The sequence below is a fragment of the Benincasa hispida genome, chromosome 3 (genome assembly GCF_009727055.1).
Source record: "Benincasa hispida cultivar B227 chromosome 3, ASM972705v1, whole genome shotgun sequence".
In the NCBI taxonomy this organism is placed as follows: Eukaryota; Viridiplantae; Streptophyta; class Magnoliopsida; order Cucurbitales; family Cucurbitaceae; genus Benincasa; species Benincasa hispida.
The window spans coordinates 11,740,091-11,759,850 of NC_052351.1; the positions used below are offsets into that span (position 1 = coordinate 11,740,091).

Here is a 19,760-nt window from a genome sequence, read left to right on the forward strand (position 1 = left end):
TTCGGTTTAGGCTGCTCCCATTTCGCTCGCCGCTACTACGGGAATCCTTTTGCTTTCTTTCCTCTGGCTACTAAGATGTTTCAGTTCGCCAGGTTTCTCTTGCCTGCCCATGGATTCACACAGTTTGAAAGGTTGACCTATTCGGAGAATCTCCGGATCTACGCTTATTTTCAACTCCCCGAAGAATTTCGTCGCTTACTACGCCCTTCCTCCGTCTCTGGGTGCCTAGGTATCCACCGTAAGCCTTTCTTCGTTTGAACCTCGCCCTTAACTTTAGGCTATGCCATCCTAAGGTGCTGCTAAATGGAAGGATCTTAATCAACGTCCATGAATGATAAATCATAGATCGAACTGGCCGGCGAATCGGAAAAATGGAGTGCTATCATATAGCTTTGTAGGCTAAGTTCACGAGTTGGAGATAAGCGGACTCGAACCGCTGACATCCGCCACAGGTAAACCACCGCCTCTCAGGCCCCCGACTGTTTCTAACCTATAAGAGGCCAACGATAGACAATAACTCCCCCCGAACACAGCTTACGAGAAAGCGTTTCGAATCGGGTAGCTGGGGTGCTCTGCGCGCAATAGAAGTCTAACTGCTTCTGCGCAAAATAGGTGCAAGAAGGTATGAGTTGGGAATCGCCATCTAACTAAGGATCTTAGGTGGTGTCCGAGGAGGTCGCGCTGGGAGAGGAGTACGGGGACTTCATACCCCGTTCGGGGGGGGCTGTGCTTTCCCCCCCCGCCTCGTTGCCTCGCGCTCTCCAGCAGCCAATGCTCCCTGGTCCCTTTAACGACACCTCGAGTGATTGCCCCCTCTCCCCCCCCCCTCCCTCCCCCCCGCCACCCCTCCTCACCTTCCCCCCCCCCCACCCCCCCCGACCAGACAGACCGGAGAAGCGGAAAAACCCCCCCCCGGGAGCGCGAGGTTCTAATCCGTTTTCATTCTTTATTTGAATCAGGGTTTCTATGGGTCGTGTTTTCCGTCCGACTCCCCCCCCTCCCTGCGCCACCCCTCTCACCCTCAAAACAGAGAGGGCAGTACTTAAGGGATGATCTTCGTAAGTCCCCTTACGGGGTGGAGACGATGGGGGTCGGTCCTTGGATTTATTCCTTTCCTTTTTGCCGCCTCACTTTCGTTCAAGAGGTTGATAGGAGATAGTATGGAACATCGAAGCCTGTTCGCAAGGGCCAACCTTTGATATCTTTCTCCCTAGGGATCCAGGTACCATCCTGCTGAGGAAACCCAAGAAGAGCCGCCGACTCCACTACCTGTCCATCCCCCGTTACCGCATTCCATAATACTAGGATCTGATCCTACTGCCCATTTTCCCCCCCGGGGGGAAAAAGAAAATAAAATGACAAAAAAATCACCATAAATAATAAAAACAAAGCCCTCCTCCTTTAACGTTCAATATAAAAAAAAGAACGGGAGGGTCTCTTCCTCCATCTTTGTCTCAGTATGTACCCGCCTCCTCCTCTCAGCCTCGCGCCACCATCGTTCTCCCTCGGCTCCCCTCTTTTCCCCATCCCCTACCTTAGAAAAATGTGAGTCTCATCGGTCAGTGTTACATATCGACTACTATCCATCTCACCCCCGCCCTGGACCACACTTACCACCATCCACACCCCCCCCCGTTATTCTGCAGTACTGGAGGCCAATTGCAAGAAGCGGAGGCCTTGCGTAGCGAAACTGAGCAACATACAAAATATATTACATTGAGCCAAGTGGGTGCTCTGCATGTAAGGAAGTACAGATTTGCTTCTTCTAATTCTTTATTAATTACACCTTTTCCAACCTGGTCTGTAGCATTGGGTTCATCCTGACATGAAACCAGGACCAAATCACCCCCCACCCCCAGTCCCGTTGATTAGATAAATTCTATCGCACTCTTACGGTTCCACACTACAAAAATTGGGAGAGAATTTAATAGATACTTCTTTTCGCGGAGCGGACTTCAATTCCTCCCTGAACCGCTAGATATCACTCTCTCGTTGTACTGCGCTCTTATCCAAGTGTGCTTGTTCCACCTTCTTCCTTACATGGCAAGTCTCCCCTTGTCGAAATAACTCCGATGAAAAGAAAAAAGAAGCCATTAAAGAACCCCCTGGCACCAACCCTATACACTCTTAAACCCAGACCTCTTTTTCAAAATCTTCCCCTGGATACCCTGCGAAGAAAGGAAAGAATTTCAACGTTCTTACCCTTTCGCTTGATCGGGAAAGGGAGGATTTAAAGAAAATCCTATTGATGCAGCTTCTCCAGACCTCCGGGAAAAAGCATCGAAAAAACAAGGCCTTCGAATGGCTACGAACTCCCCCATCCGTCACCAACAGCCCCCAGGACCAAGAAACTGAAGGGGCTCTGATCTCGTCTAAGTTCTTGGTCTCTGATGTGGAATAGTTTGTTAGCGTGCTTGTTTTTAAATTTTCCCATTGAGGCCGAACGGCTTAAACGTGATGCATCGAGAGATAGTTGTCCATATACTAAAGATGAAGGGATGTTGGAATTCATCGAGAGAGAGGAGCGAAGGTGGTCACTCACTAAGAATAACCATCCACTTCATATTCCTCGGACCGTTTGAAGCCCGGGAGATCCGCGGACGGAGTGAAGTAGGAGAGGTTGGGAATGCTAGGGCAGTGGATGGTAATAACCCCTCACCTCCGAATCGCCCCGCCTCCATCTATCTCAGAAAACTGAGAGAAGAATTTGGGTATCTTTCAAAACCCCTAGGTTCAAACAGGGAGAATGTACCCATGTTCTAATTCGTGACCTCCCTACTCGGATGAATCCCATCACCAAATAATCTCAGGGTCAGGCTGCGATGAGCACCATTGCACACCACGGGGTCGTGGAGAGCATAATGAATATTTATATTATGAAGCGCCTGCAGAGGTACCAGAACAACATCAAGAAGAACCTGAGCAACCTCAAGTTCGAAGTCGATGACGACAACCAGCTCAAAATTGACGATGTCCGCCTTGTGAGACACATTGATTTTTGTAATTATTTTTATATATATAAATGAGATATTGAATTTACATTTTTTATTTTTATGAGTTATTTTTTTTTTAATTTATTCTTTTTAGAGTTTAAATAAAATAATAATAAAATAATAAATATTTTTAGATTTTTTTTTATAAAATGGAAAAAAAGAGAGAAAGGATTAGAAAGAAGAAGGTGGAATGTGTAATAATTAAAAATGAAAAAAAAGGGAAATTTGTACGGTATTCTCGCTCTCTCAAACTCTCGCTGTCTCTCATAATCTCGCTCTCGAATTTGATTGGGAAGTTTAGTGGTAAAAAGAAGGAGATTTATTAGCTCGTTATTTAGTCAGACTTGTTGAGATGATAGAATCCGTTTGAAAACAACAATATTTTCCTAAAAAAAAGAAGGTCGATGGTTCAAAATTCGATCTATCTAGGTCGAATTTTCAACCATCAACTTATTTAAAACAACAATATTTTTACAAATAGTTTGAAAACAACAATACTTTCCTAAATAGTTTCTAAAAGTACAATATCCTTTTAATTTTTCCTTGTATTCCAATAAATCTTGTATATACTTTTATGAGAACTCTCCTAGAAATATGTAAGCACTACTGAGCATGAGAAAAGAAATTAATCCCAAATATTTTTCATATAAATATATAACACATTCAAAGCTCCACTCATCTCATTCTAGGTGACAAAATCATGAGAAAGATGAATTCTTAATTAAAACCTTGGATAACAAAAGAAGAATTAAGCCCAAAAAGAAAAGGGAACATCAAAGCAAGAAAGAAATTCAAAGGATATTAGAGATTGAGATTCCTTTAAGAAAAAAAAAAGAAAAGAAGAAAAAAAGATACTTGAACTTGACTCATCTCATTCTTCATCTTCAAACTTGGTAGAAAAGAAACTGATAGCACAAATCTCCCAATTCCAAAAAAAGAAAAAAAATGGCATTATTCTCAAATTCCCTCTCCCATGGCGTTCTTCTAATTATATTACAACTCCTAACATCATTCCTATGTGTGAAATCAACATGCCGAACCTCCTGTGGCAACATTCCGATCCATTACCCCTTCGGCATAGACGACGGCTGCGGCAGCCTTTATTACCGTAACCTCCTTTTCTGCACAGATTCCGACAAATTAGAGCTCCGAACACCCACCGGAACATACCCTGTTTCCGCCATTAGCTACTCCGATCCCTACATCCTAATCTCCGACCCGGACATGTGGACCTGCCAAGACGGTCAAAACTTCCGCCCGATCCGACCCTTCATCCTCGACCCGGAAACCCACCTCTCTGTTTCCTCTCTAAACGACTACCTCTTCTTCAACTGCAGCGAGGAGGACGTAATGATCGCGCCGAAGCCGGTTTTCTGCGGCCGGTTCCCGGACCGGTGCGATGCGTCGTGTGACAGTGCGAGTTATTTGTGCACGCACGTGCCGGAGTGTGCGACGGCGTTGGGGGGAAGTTCCTGCTGCTCGTATCATCCGAAGGCGATGGATTCTTTGAAGATGATGCTTAAGTACTGCGCTAGCTATACTAGCGTGTATTGGAGGAGCGTTGAAGATGGAGATAATAACGATCAAGTTGCTGAGTATGGGATTCGGATTGATTTTGATTTTCTTGTTACAACTACTTGTCTTCGTTGCCAAGATGTTTTGAAGGGCGGTGGATCGTGTGGATTTCACGTTGAAACGCTTCAGTTCTTGTGTATTTGTGATGATAACAATAATGTCACTACTTATTGTCAAGGTATTCTTCAATCTCTTTGCTTTCCCTCTTTTTGCCCCTCTATTTCTTACGTTAAATTTAATTTATAACTATTTGATTTTTGGAAACTATTTTCTTTTCTCGTCAATTCTTCATCATTTTTCATACTTGAAATTCCAAACTAAGTAGGTCTTTAAAGAGTAATATTAAAAAAAAAAAAAAAAAAAATCTTTTTTTAAAGAAAAATTTGTCAAATGTTACTGTCTATCATAGTGATAGACTACGTTCATCTATTCGTGTCTAATAGATAGGGACATTTTGTTATATTTCTAAATAAACTAGTTTATTTTTTTATATTTGAAAATAATCATTTTTAAAAAATATATTTTTTTTATTTTAAAAAATTATTTTAATTTCTTACAAGTCTGGATAGATAATAAAAGAAAGAAACCGATAGTGTAAAGTAACTTTATAAACTAAAATTAAAAAAAAAATTAACTAAATAGTTATCTAATTTTTTTTAAGAGTTGTTTGTAATAGGAGAGTTATTTAAAATGAGGATTAAATAAATACAAAATATGAGATTACATTTGGTTGTTGATTTGAAAATATAAGTCCTATTTAGTAACAATTTAGTTTTTAAAAATTAAACCTATAAATTCTTATTTTACATTTAAATTTATTGTTTTTGTTATCTACTTTTTATCAATATTATAAAAAATCTAATCCATTTTTATTTTAAAAAAGTAATTTTTGAAAACTTATATTATTTTTGAAATTTAGTTAAGGATTTAACTCCGATAATAAAAAAAATGTAAATAAGGATAAGAATTCGGGAGAAATTAGACTTAATTTTAAAAAACTAGTGAAAATATAAACTACTTCTGGAGAGAAAATGATTGGATTTTAATCAACTTGCTTTTGACATGCAGATAGAAGCATGTCCAGTGTTAGTAATAAGCACCGAATAATTGCAGGTAAATTTAATTATATATTGAGTGAGGTCCTTAAACATTTATCTTAATTGTTATTAATTAGTTGTTAAGGGGGTATTGTAAAATTGGGGTTACTAATTGAATTTATAGGGACAGTGAGTGCGGTATCAGCAGCCGGGGCATTGGGAATTGCAGCAACTATCTTGTTTTTGAAGAAACTTAAGAAGGCCAAAGCACCCGTCACATGTGGGGTTCAAACTAATGAGAATAGGCTTTTTTGATTACCATATTCAAACACATCACACACTTCTTCCCTTTCACTTTCCTCTTTAATGCTTTTACAAATTTGAACTTTTTATAATTTCATTCATACGGTAGATATAAATTTTAATTTTATGTTTAATGGAATCCTAAATTTTTGATTTTCTGTTTAATATATCTTTAAAAAAATTTAAAAATCTAAAGGTGACTAAATTTGTAATTTTGAAAGTTAGGACGGAATTACACCAACCTCAAATTCTTAGACTAAATTGGTAATTTAACATAAACTTGGGTCTTTTTTTACAACCATTTAATCATACACCAATTTTTTAAAAACAAAAATTAGCATTTCTTTGACGTAATATCTTTTTAATAAAATAACCTAAATGAGAATTTGTGGTACAAGATAAATTTTAAAATGATTAAAAGACCAAATTGAAAATTATCTAAAAGATCATTGCACAACGTTTTATTTACAAAGTTTTCTAACAAATAGTGTTGTGAGGTTTCCTATGTAGCTCTTGCACCTAGAATTAATAAGAGCAATATTTAGGTGCAACCTAGATTTTAAATCCATATTCTCACTTTCTTTAAACATATAAAAAAAATATTTTTTTTAAAAAAATTTAATTGCCACATAGTAATTGTTCGATGTAGCATGGGGTTTCATTCAAGTTTTTTCCGATTAATAAATCAACTTTCAATTTTGTGTTTAAACCAATCTTAATTTCGTCACTTAAAGATATGGTGGTGTAGCTATATTATTAAATTGAGAGATCTGTTGATGTCGGTTCAATTAGATGCATAAAAAAAATTGAAGGCCTCTATTCTAACCCACAAAAAATGGTTAGTGAATATTTGAACACTGGAAACAGTCCATAAAATTGGTGGGAATTAAGAGAAAAGGAAAAAAAAGAAAAGGTGATGATATATCTGATATTGGAAGTGTATAATATAATCAACAAGGTTTGCCAAGAACACAAGTCAAAGTGCCAGCGGTTTGAGTCAAAAGAGGAGCGAAAGAGCCATGAGCAACAGGAAATGCTTGAGCTCGAGTGTAGAAAGGCGTACAAGATCCCCACCCAGTTTGGATGAAATAAGCCCCATTCATAAACACATCATTTGAAGACCTCCATTTCCAATTCTTCCATCCACCCGCATAAACCTCTCTCTTTGTAACCTACATCACATGACCACGAATTCCATCGCGTTATCGTAATCGTTACCGAAACACCAAAACTATATTAAACTTCTTTTAGTTATATCAACACAAGTTCTTCCGCCAAAAATCACTTCTTTGCATGAGAGCTAAACTTGATTTTTAGGAAAATTTAAAATAATTTTGTAAGAATTAGTTGGTAGGTAGGTTTTATTGAGGTGATTGACCATAAATTAGATATATATTTAAAGTAAAAAAATTAAATTACCTGCTTTGAGAAAGGATCATCAGGAGCCATGAAGTAGTTTCCTTGGCTGAAGATGGTTGGATCTGCACTGCCACCCATTGCGTACATTTCCCACTTGTTGTACCAATTATTCGCAACATGGGCATACCCAAATCTCACCCTGCAAATTCTTTTTATTTTTATCTAACAAATTCAAGATTTTAATTTGACGTGTGAACAAAAAACAAGAGGCTTTTTTTTCCCCCTTTTCCTTTCTAACTTTAAATTTAATTTAATTACCTGGGCATTCTTTGAACAAGCCCAGCTCCAAAACGATTGAAAGCTACCGTCACTCTCATGATTCTATCATCTGTAAATTCATCGTTGTGACCAAGAAGGATCACCTACAACAACATTAATTTATTATTAACCATTCTACTTTTTATTTAAATTTGTTGTTATAAAATCAAAATAGGGCCTTAATATTTTGTTCTTTCTTTAAGGAATTGAAAACAAAATCATTTTATCAAATAGAGATTGCCTCTTTATTTTCTGTATTTAATAGATATGATTCTCTCTACTAATACTTTGGTCTCTTGATTAGCTTAAGTAAAAATTAACGATCATTGTGATAATTATTGTTTTGTTCATTTACTGAGAGTTCTTTACCACTATAATTTAGTTAGTTTATGGTAAAAAAAATAATTAAAAAAAGGAATTAAATATGTTAGATAATTGATTTTGTGGAGCCTACTTTATCATGTTGAGAGAAGTAGTTGTTAGAGATGGTGACGGCAGTGGACGCATGGATGACGTCAATAAGTCCATCAGTGCATCGAGCCAAAGAGCAATGGTCGATCCAGATATGAGAAGAACTGAATATAGAAATAGCATCACCGTCCGATTGTTGGCGGTCCCCACAGTGAGTGACGGTGCTCCTCACGCGCCCAGGCTTGGCCGGCTTACAGTCATGGATGCTAATGCCGTGGATTATGACGTGGCTCACGTTTTGGATGGTAATACATGGGCCATTGCTAATTTCCACTTTTGCCCCTCGCCCGTCTATGGTCTTAAAGCTGTTAACCATCAATTCTCTTTTAAGTGTAATCACCATATCTCTTGCGAATACAATCCATAATGGCTGCGGTTGGATCACTCCAAAACGCAGCGTTCCGGGTTCTGGATATTCTGGGTCGTCCGATGGGTCTGTGACGACGTAGATTGACCCGAATTTGCCTCCTATGGCGTCGCTGCCGAACCCCACGGCGCAGTCGGCAAGGGCGCGGCGGTTGGCTGCCCAATTGGGGTTGCTCCGCCAGCATGCGTCAATGAGGTTGAGAGGTGGTTTGTTATAGTAGTTGTTGGGGTTGGCCGTGGAGAAAATTGTGGGTAGGAAAATTAAGAGGCACAGTAATGGGAAAGCCAAAGCCATGGCGTTGGGATTTGCTTATTGGGTGAGATTTTTGTTTGAGAAATGAGAGTGAATTATATGGAAATTGTGAGAGTTTAATTGGTGGAACACACGATATTGACCGGGGCGGGGCGTTTAAAGCCCAGATTTTGGTAGGGATTTGGTGGTGTTTTTATTTATTCCTGGTTACACTTCCACCACTTTGTTGCTTGATCTGTGACGTACTTGCACGAGATACTTAGTTGAAACGTGCTCGCACGAGATAATTTGGTTCTTCTTTTGTTTGTTTATTTAATATTAATTCAGACGGTTTGGGTAATAGTACTCGAAGACTGAGTGGAGTTGTGTGTATATATTATTGTATATACATGATTGTGTGTATGTTATTGGAACTTTGGTGAGAGCCTAGTCGTCCTCGAGTTTCTTATGAATATTCAGAATGATGCTACAAGGACCTATTTGTCTTTTTCACTTTTGGTTAACATAAAATAACTTTGTGAATTGTGAGAAAATTTGTGCACTCTTTCAATTATATTTTGATACGTTATCAAAATGAATTATTGGTTTACATTATGGACCTATATTATTCTTTGAATCGATATCTAATAAGTCGCTATATCCAACTTTAGAAAAAAATTAAATTTTATTACACATTTGAAAAACATATATAAGAAAGGAAGAACATAAAAGCAGTCTAGTGTACAACAATAGTATGGATTGAGTAATTTAAAAGAGTAATACTCGTGAAATAGTATGGATAGCTCAACTCGCATAGATTTGTGTGATTCAAATCCATCTAATCTTATTGTATTAAAAAAAATTTAGGAAAATTGAAGAAAATAGCAGAATTCAGTGGTTCATTTCAATTTATTGCAAAATCTAGAAATAATAAGATTTTTTACAAAACGTGTGCCACTCACGTGAGGTTGACTTTTATAATATCGGATTTTCCCCTAATATAGTTGGACAACAACAATATTGCATACAGTGTAATTGTTATAGCGTATATCAATTCTGAATAGAAATACAGTGTGATGGGTAAGTGTTCATTATCAATTTCCAATCAAATAGATTTTGAAGAAAAAAGTGGTGCATTTTTTCACCAAGTTTGAATTTTAAATTGCAGTTCTTTTTTTTTTTTTTCAAATTTCATTTGTATAACTAGTTTTCAAATTCATTCAAAATGAATTAATTTCAAATTTTTATATCTCCATTTAAATTTAAATTTATAGTAAATCTTCAAATTTTGCATTATCTTATTTATTTTTATCATTTTAAATTCTTATTATTAACATATTTAATTCCAACTAAGTTTTTGTACATTATTTTATAAATATTCTTATCAAACAAAGTGTATATTGAAGGAACTTTAATTTTAGAGAATCAGTGAGCGGAAGCGGATTGTTCCAAACTCCATTGTGTGAAAGAACATAAACATTTACAATCTAACAAAAACGATTATACATTAAAGACTAAATTACAACATGCTTCTTAACAAACATAAAAGGATCGAGTAAACAATACCTTTGAAGAACCCTTTCTTCACATTTTCCCTTGATCGTTCAACAACTCAGCAAACAAGCACAAATGCAACGAGAAACTGGAAAATCATCGATCACCAGCGAGAACAACTCGATCCTCGATCCTCAAACAGAATTCGACACCACCACAAGGTTACCTTGGTATTCTCGGTGTGAGAACCCAGGAGTTATGCGCTCTGTATGATTTTGGTAGAGAGATGGAGGAATTGAAGAAGTAAACGATCGAGTATGCGATGAACAATTGTATAGCAAAAAGTAGGTCTATCGTATAGACTTGATATTCGATCGTGTAGTTAAAAGCACCATCGTCTAATGAGCATGACACCCTATCGTTTTATCTCTCAAAAGTAATGTAATTACTTGTTTCATTGATTGCACGTAATGAATCTGAAAAACTAATTTTCATTTTATCCACTTTGCCATAATAACTGAGTAACCACCCACTAAGTTGGTTATTGGAGAAAAAGATTTATCAATTATCTCATAATTAATAAATTATAAATAAATAAAATAACTAACTTATCATATTATATTTATAACCTATAGTTTTAATATTGCATCATATGCAACATATAAACCATAGTTCTTCTTCTATTTTATGGCATTTAATATAAATCATATTTATATTAATTCTCCAATCAAATAATAATGTATCAAATATATCAAATCAATTATATCATATATAATTGAATCAATTTAATTATGTTATATATAATCAAATCATTATTGTTAATTTGAGCATTCAAACTAACTCAAAAAATTGATTCTCAACTTGAATTCATTGAGCTACTAAGGGGATCTTATGGACCTGTAGCTTGAAGCTCCAACGGTACGTGAATAATTGACTAAACTCTTTAATCACGATATCCACCATCCCTTAACCGCCGGACACTCCACTAAAGATCAACAGTTGCACTCTTCGCACTATAAATATATTTCTGTGTCCATTGGATATAACCAATTAACAATATGATGACCCTTCACAAATCGCTCATAAGTATAGTTGGGCCAATTTACCGTTTTGCCCCTATAGTTACATCTAACTTCTTAAGTACCACTGATTCTTCTAATGAACAATAGATCATAGTCCCATTATGACTAAATCCTTCTCGGACCAAGAGAAGGTATGGTGCCACATTGTTCAAGCCCCAAAATCAGCCCTTAAGGGAGTAATTTATCTACTTACCCCTGTTTCGGAGAAAGAGTGAATTCCATCTTTTGTAACTGAGTTTTCAGCTCCCCAATCAGACAAATCCCCAAAGTAGTAGGTTTGAGTCGGCGATTTGGCCACTCTCACCCATGCAAATCAAAGAACCACCCTTATAGGTAAGAGTTCACAACTCACTCAGGATTAAGGTCATGTTACCTATGGTCATCCTAGTAAAATGAAAGTCTCAATTATGAACGGCGTTATATAACGAGACTAAACATTTCGTGATCCGTTCTTATACAAACTCCTTTGTATAGAGTATTTTCGCTCACATGTCTAATACACGAATGATCAGGATCAGATCATTTGTAGCACTTTACAACATTTGTAATACCTACAAAGTGAGCCACACTCGTCACCAGGATAAGGTATCCCTTATTTATCCATATACTACAAACCATTTAGGTTATCATTTAAAGCACGATCCACTTGCATGTCTCCACATACATGCTTAAGTTAAAACATGGATCTTAGTTTATTGGTTTGTGGTTAATACAACTAAAATATCTCATATTTCATTGACTGAAGTGAATAAAATATCTCATATTATAAATCACAAAGTGTTTGTTCATACAAGTGTTTATAAACTACAGGACCATACGAGGTTTAGGGCATCAACCCCAACATATATTTCATTTAAATTTCCCGATTTTCAATTTTTATCATGTTTTATCATTATTATCTTATCATCTTATTATATTGTTTTAAAACTTTTGATATACACTTTGTTTTATTAGTATCTCAACAAAAATGTGACAAACAAGTAAATACTCACTTTTGCAATCTTGTTGTTTTTGCTACGACTCTATAATGCATTAGGCTTCTTGCTGTTTTCCTTTAGATTGTAGGTTTTGTGGTTGATGGAGTTATAAATATAGTATAATTATTAAAGACTAAATGAGAATGGAATTATGAATACCGTATAATTGTTGAAGCTTCAGTTATCAAATTATGACCTAATCGATTAAAAAAAAAACGAGTTTCATTCCTGATTTTTCTCCCCGAATTATATTTGAATTTATATTTTATTATCAAATTAGATTTTATATAACTACTTTTCGAATTAATCACAATAAACAAAAACTTCATGATTTTTCCAATTTAGATTCAAATTTATCTTTTATTATCAAATTTTATTTTATTTAATTAGCTTTCGCTTTGTTATTAGATTTTATCTAATTACTTTTCGAATCAATCATAATAAACAAAAACTTCTTGATTTTTCTCTCAAATTTACATTCGAATTTATCTTTTATTATCAAATTTGATTTTATTTAATTAACTTTCAATTTGTTTAAATGTTTGTTACAGATTCAATTGTATCTAAATCTTGTTTTACTATTTTATACATATTATCATCAAATTTGATATTATTATTATTCAACTATCTAAATAAAATAAAATAACAAAACACCCTAAGTCTCATATTCTTCTTCTTTACTCAGCCACCCCCAAAATCTCTCTCTCATCTTCTCAATCTCATATCTGCTATCGTTGGTTCAACAACCATTTCTTGAATTCCATTATCTCGGCTAGTTTTTGATGTGTTGAATTTTATGCCCTAAAGCTTCGTAATTTATTAATTGATTAAATTAATTATTAATTATGTAATATTAATTTATCTATTACCCGAAAAATCTAATTGCATGAAGTCTTGAACATGTATGTAGTTTATAAACGGGTGGATCATTTTCAGAAACATCACATGATTAATCAAACATGAGTTATATTTAAACCAGTAACTTAAAACATGATTTACCACATAATTTCTTAAAGCTTTGCCAAACAAGATTTTCTTTGAAAAAAAGAGTACAGTTGCTGGCAAGGATTCATCTTTCTCCAAGCCTTCCCAATTTACTAGTTTCCTCTTGGATTATCAGTTTCCTCCTACACCAACTTGCCCTGAATTTATCCAAGTTTAGCTTAGAATCCAAAATTAGGGATAAAAATAACCACAGAATACCTTCTTGGCCCTAAACTTAGCTTACCAACTCCAATAGATACAAAACTAGACTTCCGGTAAACAACAGAAAAAGTGGGCACAAAGATGACCTTTTCAGACCTGTTGGGCACATAGTTTGATCTGTTGAGCGCATAGTCAACTTCTCAGCTAGGTTCGACGCATAGCCCTTCATATTGGATGCCTAGATGAACTCTGCAACTCATACTCAGCTTGTTGGACGCATCCCAAACATCAGTTGGGCGCATAGCATGTCTATGGACGGCGTTGGCAACGGTCGACCTCCTCTTTTCACCTCAACAACCTAGGTTCTTCTCCTCAACCTCCCTCATGAGTTTTCTTTGAGATTTTTATGAAATGAATGAGTAAAATAGGTTGCTTCTCTTGGTATTTATAGGCTTCTCACTTCATCTCTTTGTTTGACACCTTCTACTTGCATGCATGTCTAAATGTTAGCTCCTAAAACTGTCTTCACCTAAGAGTTAGCTACCTTAATTGCATGCACCAACTCACCCTTTGAGGTAGTTCGTAGCATGGTTTTTCTTACTCCATAGGTGGCCACCTCTTATTTGGACTTAGCTAAGACTTCATCTTGTTGAGCCATCTACCCTTCTTTGTTATCAACTTGGTCTTGCTCCCCGAGTTACCTCCTATCTCAATGCATGGCATCTATGTTGGGCGCATGTTCCCTCCATGCTACCAACTTGTCTCCCTATTTTGTCTATTTTGGATGCATGGTTTCCATACCATGCACCATACTTCCCCTTATTTCCTTTTTCCTTTGTTTTTGTCTCCTTCTCATAGCATGGTTTCTTCATTTGTTTTCATAGCATCGAACTCCTATGCTTCCAAGATTTCTTCGATGCGTCCAAGGTGTATCAAGGCTAACTCCTTGAGGTTTTTCATCCAAGAGGGCCTTTCCTCCTCTTGTTTTTTGGAAGCTACTGCCACACACATTCTATTACCTAGTATGCACCCAAATTCTCCTATCTTCTCAAAGCATGCATCCAAAAAGTTTTCCTAGGGTTTCTTAGTGCAACTCTCCTTAAGGTAGTTGTTTCATGCTTTGTTTATACTTTTCATGTGCCCAAGATAATGTTAAAATAATCTTCTAGTCGTCCACATTTCCATCCATGCATTCAACATGTCCCTTTTATAGGGACAAAAGCCCTAACGCAATGGAAAAAACCAAGACCCAACTCGTAGTTGTTTTAGATTCCAAAATACCAGTACATTGGCAAAATATGTAAAACAACACAGAGATTTAAAAACCTCAACCTACTGTAAAATTTAGGTTAAGCATGCTTTAAAATTTGAGAATCTAGTCTTACAAAGAAAAAAATCACTTACTTTCATTGACAACTCAGATGAAATGATCAATTCTCCTTGCGATGGAATGCACGAACACCACCAATTGGGATCTCCCTATTCTCTTAGAAATGAGGGAAGGGGAAGGCTCCCGTTGCTAAGAAAGGCAAAGCTAAGAGAAAATGCTTCCACTGTAATGTAAATGGTCATTGGAAACGCAATTGCCTTAAGTACCTTGCTGAGAAGAAGAAAGAGAAAGAAGATAAATATGATTTACTTGTTTTGGAAACTTGTTTAGTAGAAAATGACCATGATGCCTGGATAATACTTGAATCAGAAGCCACTAATCACATTTGTTCTTCTTTACAGGGAATTAGTTTATTCCAACAGCTCGAAGAGGGTGAAATGACGCTCAAGGTTGGAAGGGGAGGGGCACCATTTAGCTCGTGCAATGAGAGCTACTAGGTCTTTTTGGAAGTAGATTTTTGTTTTTAGATAACTTATACATTATTCCTAAAATGATGAGGAACCTTATTTCTATTTCCTATTTAATTGAATAATCACACTCTGTTTCTTTTAATTCAAATGAAGCGTTTATTATGAAAAATAATGTGACTATGTGTTCAGCTAAACTAGAAGACAACTTATATGTGTTTAGACCAACTGAATTAAAAAAAACTTTTGAATCACAAGATGTTTAAAATTGCTAATACTCAAACAAAAAGACGAAAAATTTCTCCAAGTAACAATGATATGTGTAGGATTGTATCAGCAATAACGGAAGCAAAAGGATCATTTAAGCACTCAAATTCACTAATTTTGGCAAAATATAAAGCATGCTCTTGTAAAAAACAAGTGAGTTTCAACACATACCTTTTATAGAACTTCTTCAAAGCTTCTTCTCCGGTTGCTATCTTCTCCAAATCTTATTGCAGACCACCTCAAGATCTTCCCCATTATTCTCTTGGTGCTCTAGATTGAGTTGTGGGACTCAAAACAAGTTTGAATCTAGGGATGAAGGAGAAATGCTCACTATAGTGATCTTGTTGAAGAACCTTTTCTTCAACCCGAATTTTCTCTAAAATTTTCTATAGATTACATGCCTGATAACGGGCAGAAATGCACGTTATTACAACGCAAAGATATAAAACAATGTAGGATTGCGACAGTAAAAATATGTAAAATTGTGTGTAAAAGCATTAAGTTAAAAACATTGCGATCGCATGCACTCATCGCATTAAAGCAACTAATTTACATATTTTGTGCAGGAAAATGCGTTGGCGCAAGGCAAAATTGCGATCCAAGGAATTCAGCGTCTGAGTACATTAGAAGATTACAACCGCAAAGCTATGTGATCGTATGCGTTCATGAAGATCTGTTTAAGAAGGTGGTCGCATAAAGACGGCGCATCAAGGTTAAAGCTTAATAAATCACAATGGGATAGAAAGCTGATGACGGTCAAATCTGAATTTAGTTGACAAGCCGTTAACGAAAACACTGTAGCAAGTACACTCAACTTTTCGGTGACAATTAATCGGCGCATCAGACAGAGATTTAATGACATCCCATTAGTGCAATCATTTGAGAGAAAAGCCCTTCACCCTGAAGCTCTATAAATACCGAAGGCCACCTTCATTGAAAGAGTTCTGTTTCAGTTTCGCTCGAGTTTAGCAGTTAGAATTTTGGAGTTCTTTTTCGCCATATACATAGATAGTCGTAGTCTTTAATTTTATATACTTAGAGGCAGAGGCGAGTGAAGAGAGAAGACACCGAAAGATCGTTCCTGGTCAGCTCGAGAGAGTGCCGAGAATCATTAAGAACGGAGAGAGGGCCGACTCTTGCAAAAGCAAGAACGTTCTTGCGGGCAGAGTAGAGAAAAACATAGTGTAACAGCCTTGGGAAGAAAGACATTGCTACCCGGCTCCCTATCCTTTCTTTCCATTGTCATTCTGTATTCTGATTTTATTTATAAAATGGAATTTGCATCTCTACATCTGTTCACGCTCTTTATATTACGCATGAGTAACTAAACTTCCGAATGGGTTGAGAAGCAGTTAGCTAGCATGACCTAAGATCTTCATTTTATGCGATCATCTTATCTTATGTATACATCCATCACCCCTTTAGAGCTACTCAAGAGAGAGTCTAAAGAAAGAACCTAGACTTGAGAGAGCTAGGTTTGAATCTAGGCTTGAGAAAGTCAGATTAGAACTGCATAAGCAAGAGATAGAAACTTAGAGATAAGTTATGTTTGCTAACATGCATCGCATGCACCCTAGAAATAGGTTATGATAGTACGCAGTCGCCTTGTGTATGTGTGTGTCATTCATCATCGCATAGTCAAGAATAGAGGCTTGGACATAAGTCCTATAGACATCATCGTATATATCGCATGCGTCCTTAAATTAGGTGCTATAACATTTGCATTGAGAGATGACCTGCTGTTGTATGTGTGTAGCATGATCGCATAACTTGAACACAATCTTAGGAAGTGTTAGCTAAATACCTTCTCAACCCGTTCCCCCATACTCATTGTAATTGCACTATTATTAACTCTTTTCTCAATTCCGCTGCATAGGGTTTACACTTTAACCAAACATACCAACCAACTTATTATTTTATTTGTCATCGCAAAGGAATATAAAATTACCGTCGCATACTATCTCCATAGTCCCTGTGTTCGACCCTGGGCTTACCAGGCAACCTAGTAGGATTTATACTTGGATTTTACTAGGAAAACTTGTATGTACAACGCATACACCATCATCTCAATATACACTATTATTTCATCACATTCACAACGCATCAGTGCCCGATTTTCACTCCAATCTCTTCATTATATTGTAGATCAACATGCAAAGGAGAGACTTGCATGAGTTGCAGCTCATGCTTGGAGAAGACAAGACAAAGAAAATGCCATTTGAATGAGCTACTTAGGTGATGGATAATGGAAAAACTTATTTTTCCATTTTGTGTTTTTGCTTTTCTCTTTTTCAATTTTATCATAAAGTCAAATTTGATTTTATAAAATCTATTTTGATTTTAAAAATGAAAATTTTAATTAATTTTATAAATTAATTATTAAATAAAACTTAATTAATTTAATATCAAATATTAAATTAATTTTAATATATATCCATCTTTATATATTTAAATCATATTTAAATATATAAATTCTCTTATTCCGTTTAATTCTCAAATTGAACATGTAAGTATATCTCATATAATTACCAATTCCCTTAATTCTAATTTGAACGATTCAAATTAATTTATCACGCTATTCTAGAGCTAGTTTGTTACGAGCTAGTAGGGGACCTCGCGGACCTACAGATCATGGGCTCCAACGATCCGAGATTAATTGGCTAAACTCATTAGNATTTTCTAATAAAATTAATAAATAATTATTTAAATATTCATTTAAATAATTTCAATTAATTTAATATCAAATATTAAATTAATTTTTACACAAATCCATCTTCATATATTTAAATCATATTTAAATATAAATTCTCCTATTCCATTTCATTCTAATTTGAACGTTAACTTATCATGCTACTCTAAAGCTTATCCATTTACGAGTTAGTAGGGGGACCTCGGGACCTACAGATCATGGGCTCCAACGATCCGAGATTAATTGGCTAAACTCATTAGATCAGATTAATCTCCATTCGTTAACTAATGGGTCACTCCACTAAAGCTCATAGTTGCACTCCCTTCACTGTAGATATATCATGTCCACATGATTTAACCATAATCAGCAGATCGACCCTCCACAGGTTGTTCGTAACAACGGCTGGGTCAAATATCTGTTTTACCCCCGAGATTACGTCTTATTCCTCAAGTCCTTACTGATCCTCTAATGAACAACTGGTTTGTGATCCAATCACTAAACCAAACTCTCTCAGCCTAGTGAGAGGGTGGGGCCTCTTGTTCGAGACCTGGATTCAGTACTTGAGAGAACAACCTTTCTTCTATCCCTAAATCGGGTAGGCGTGAACTCCGTCTTGCACCCTATGTCCCCAGCTATCTATCCGATCTTACCCCTAAAATGGGAGTCTTATTGAACCGACGTTGTTGAGCCAACCCTCACCTATGCAATTCTAAAGGAAATACCAAATAAACAGGAGTTCATAGTTAGCTCAGGATTAAGATTGAGTTACTTAGGTCATCTAGGTGAAATAGATAGTCTTAAGCAGTAAACAACGTTATAAAGTAAGAGTGACTTATTTCGTGGTCTTGATCTTATGCAAACTCATTGTATAGGACACCCCCACTCCTCATGTCATAACATGTACGAATTAGGATCACATCGTATGTAGCACTTTACAACTCTTTGTAACAACTACAGAGTAGGCCACATCCAATGGTGTTACCAGAATAAGGTACCTAACCTTATTCATGTACCATAGATCATTTTGACTATTTACTCAAATCTGATCCATTCTTATGTCTCCACATAAAGTTTAAGTACTCATACAATAATCATGGGTCTTAGTTTATTGGATTTAGACTTTCATACAATTTATGAAATCAATAAAAAATTGATTGATTATAGAAACTATTTATCATTTTGCAAACTGCGAGTTTTAGGACATAAAACCCAACAATATGTATCTTTGGCATTTGAGATTAGGTCACATAAATCTCGATAAGATCGGAGATTGGTAAAGGCAAGTTAGAAGATGATTTATTACCTCCACGTGAATCCTGACTTGAAGAAAAAATGACTAAAAGACCTTTTAGTGGAAAAGGTTATAGAGCCAAAGAACTCTTAGAACAACGGATCTTTGTGGTCCAATGAATGTAAAGGCTAGAGGGGGGTACAATTAATTCATATTTTTCTTCGATGATTATTCAATGTATGGTTACTTATACCTAAAGGAACATAAGTATGAAGCCTTTGAAAATTTCAAAGAGTATAAGGCTGAAGTTGAAAACCTATTAGGTAAAACAATTAAAACACTTCGATCTGATCGGGATGGAGGGTACATAGATTTAGAATTCCAGGACTGTATGATAGCATATGGAATTCAATCCCAACTCTC

At 36.1% G+C, this 19,760-nt stretch overlaps 2 protein-coding genes across 3 annotated transcripts; one reads left to right on the plus strand and one right to left on the minus strand.

Annotated features, from left to right (window-relative positions):
- Positions 1-3,648: 3,648 nt before the first annotated feature.
- On the plus strand, positions 3,649-6,011 carry LOC120074316. 2 transcript variants are annotated; one of them, XM_039027404.1, is made up of 3 exons: positions 3,649-4,746; positions 5,637-5,681; positions 5,790-6,011. In XM_039027404.1, the coding sequence occupies exons 1-3, from the start codon at positions 3,939-3,941 to the stop codon at positions 5,918-5,920; spliced, it is 984 nt and encodes a 327-aa protein (XP_038883332.1). In that variant the 5' UTR covers positions 3,649-3,938; the 3' UTR covers positions 5,921-6,011. The 2 variants fall into 2 exon arrangements, with proteins under 2 accessions (XP_038883332.1, XP_038883333.1); XM_039027405.1 differs by having other exon boundaries at positions 5,796-6,011.
- Positions 6,012-6,806: 795 nt separating this feature from the next.
- LOC120073448 (putative pectate lyase 2) lies at positions 6,807-8,717 on the minus strand. The gene is made up of 4 exons (XM_039026298.1): positions 8,040-8,717; positions 7,586-7,689; positions 7,328-7,466; positions 6,807-7,080 (listed from the first exon to the last, which is right to left on the minus strand). The coding sequence occupies exons 1-4, from the start codon at positions 8,715-8,717 to the stop codon at positions 6,859-6,861; spliced, it is 1,143 nt and encodes a 380-aa protein (XP_038882226.1). The 3' UTR covers positions 6,807-6,858.
- Positions 8,718-19,760: the final 11,043 nt, after the last annotated feature.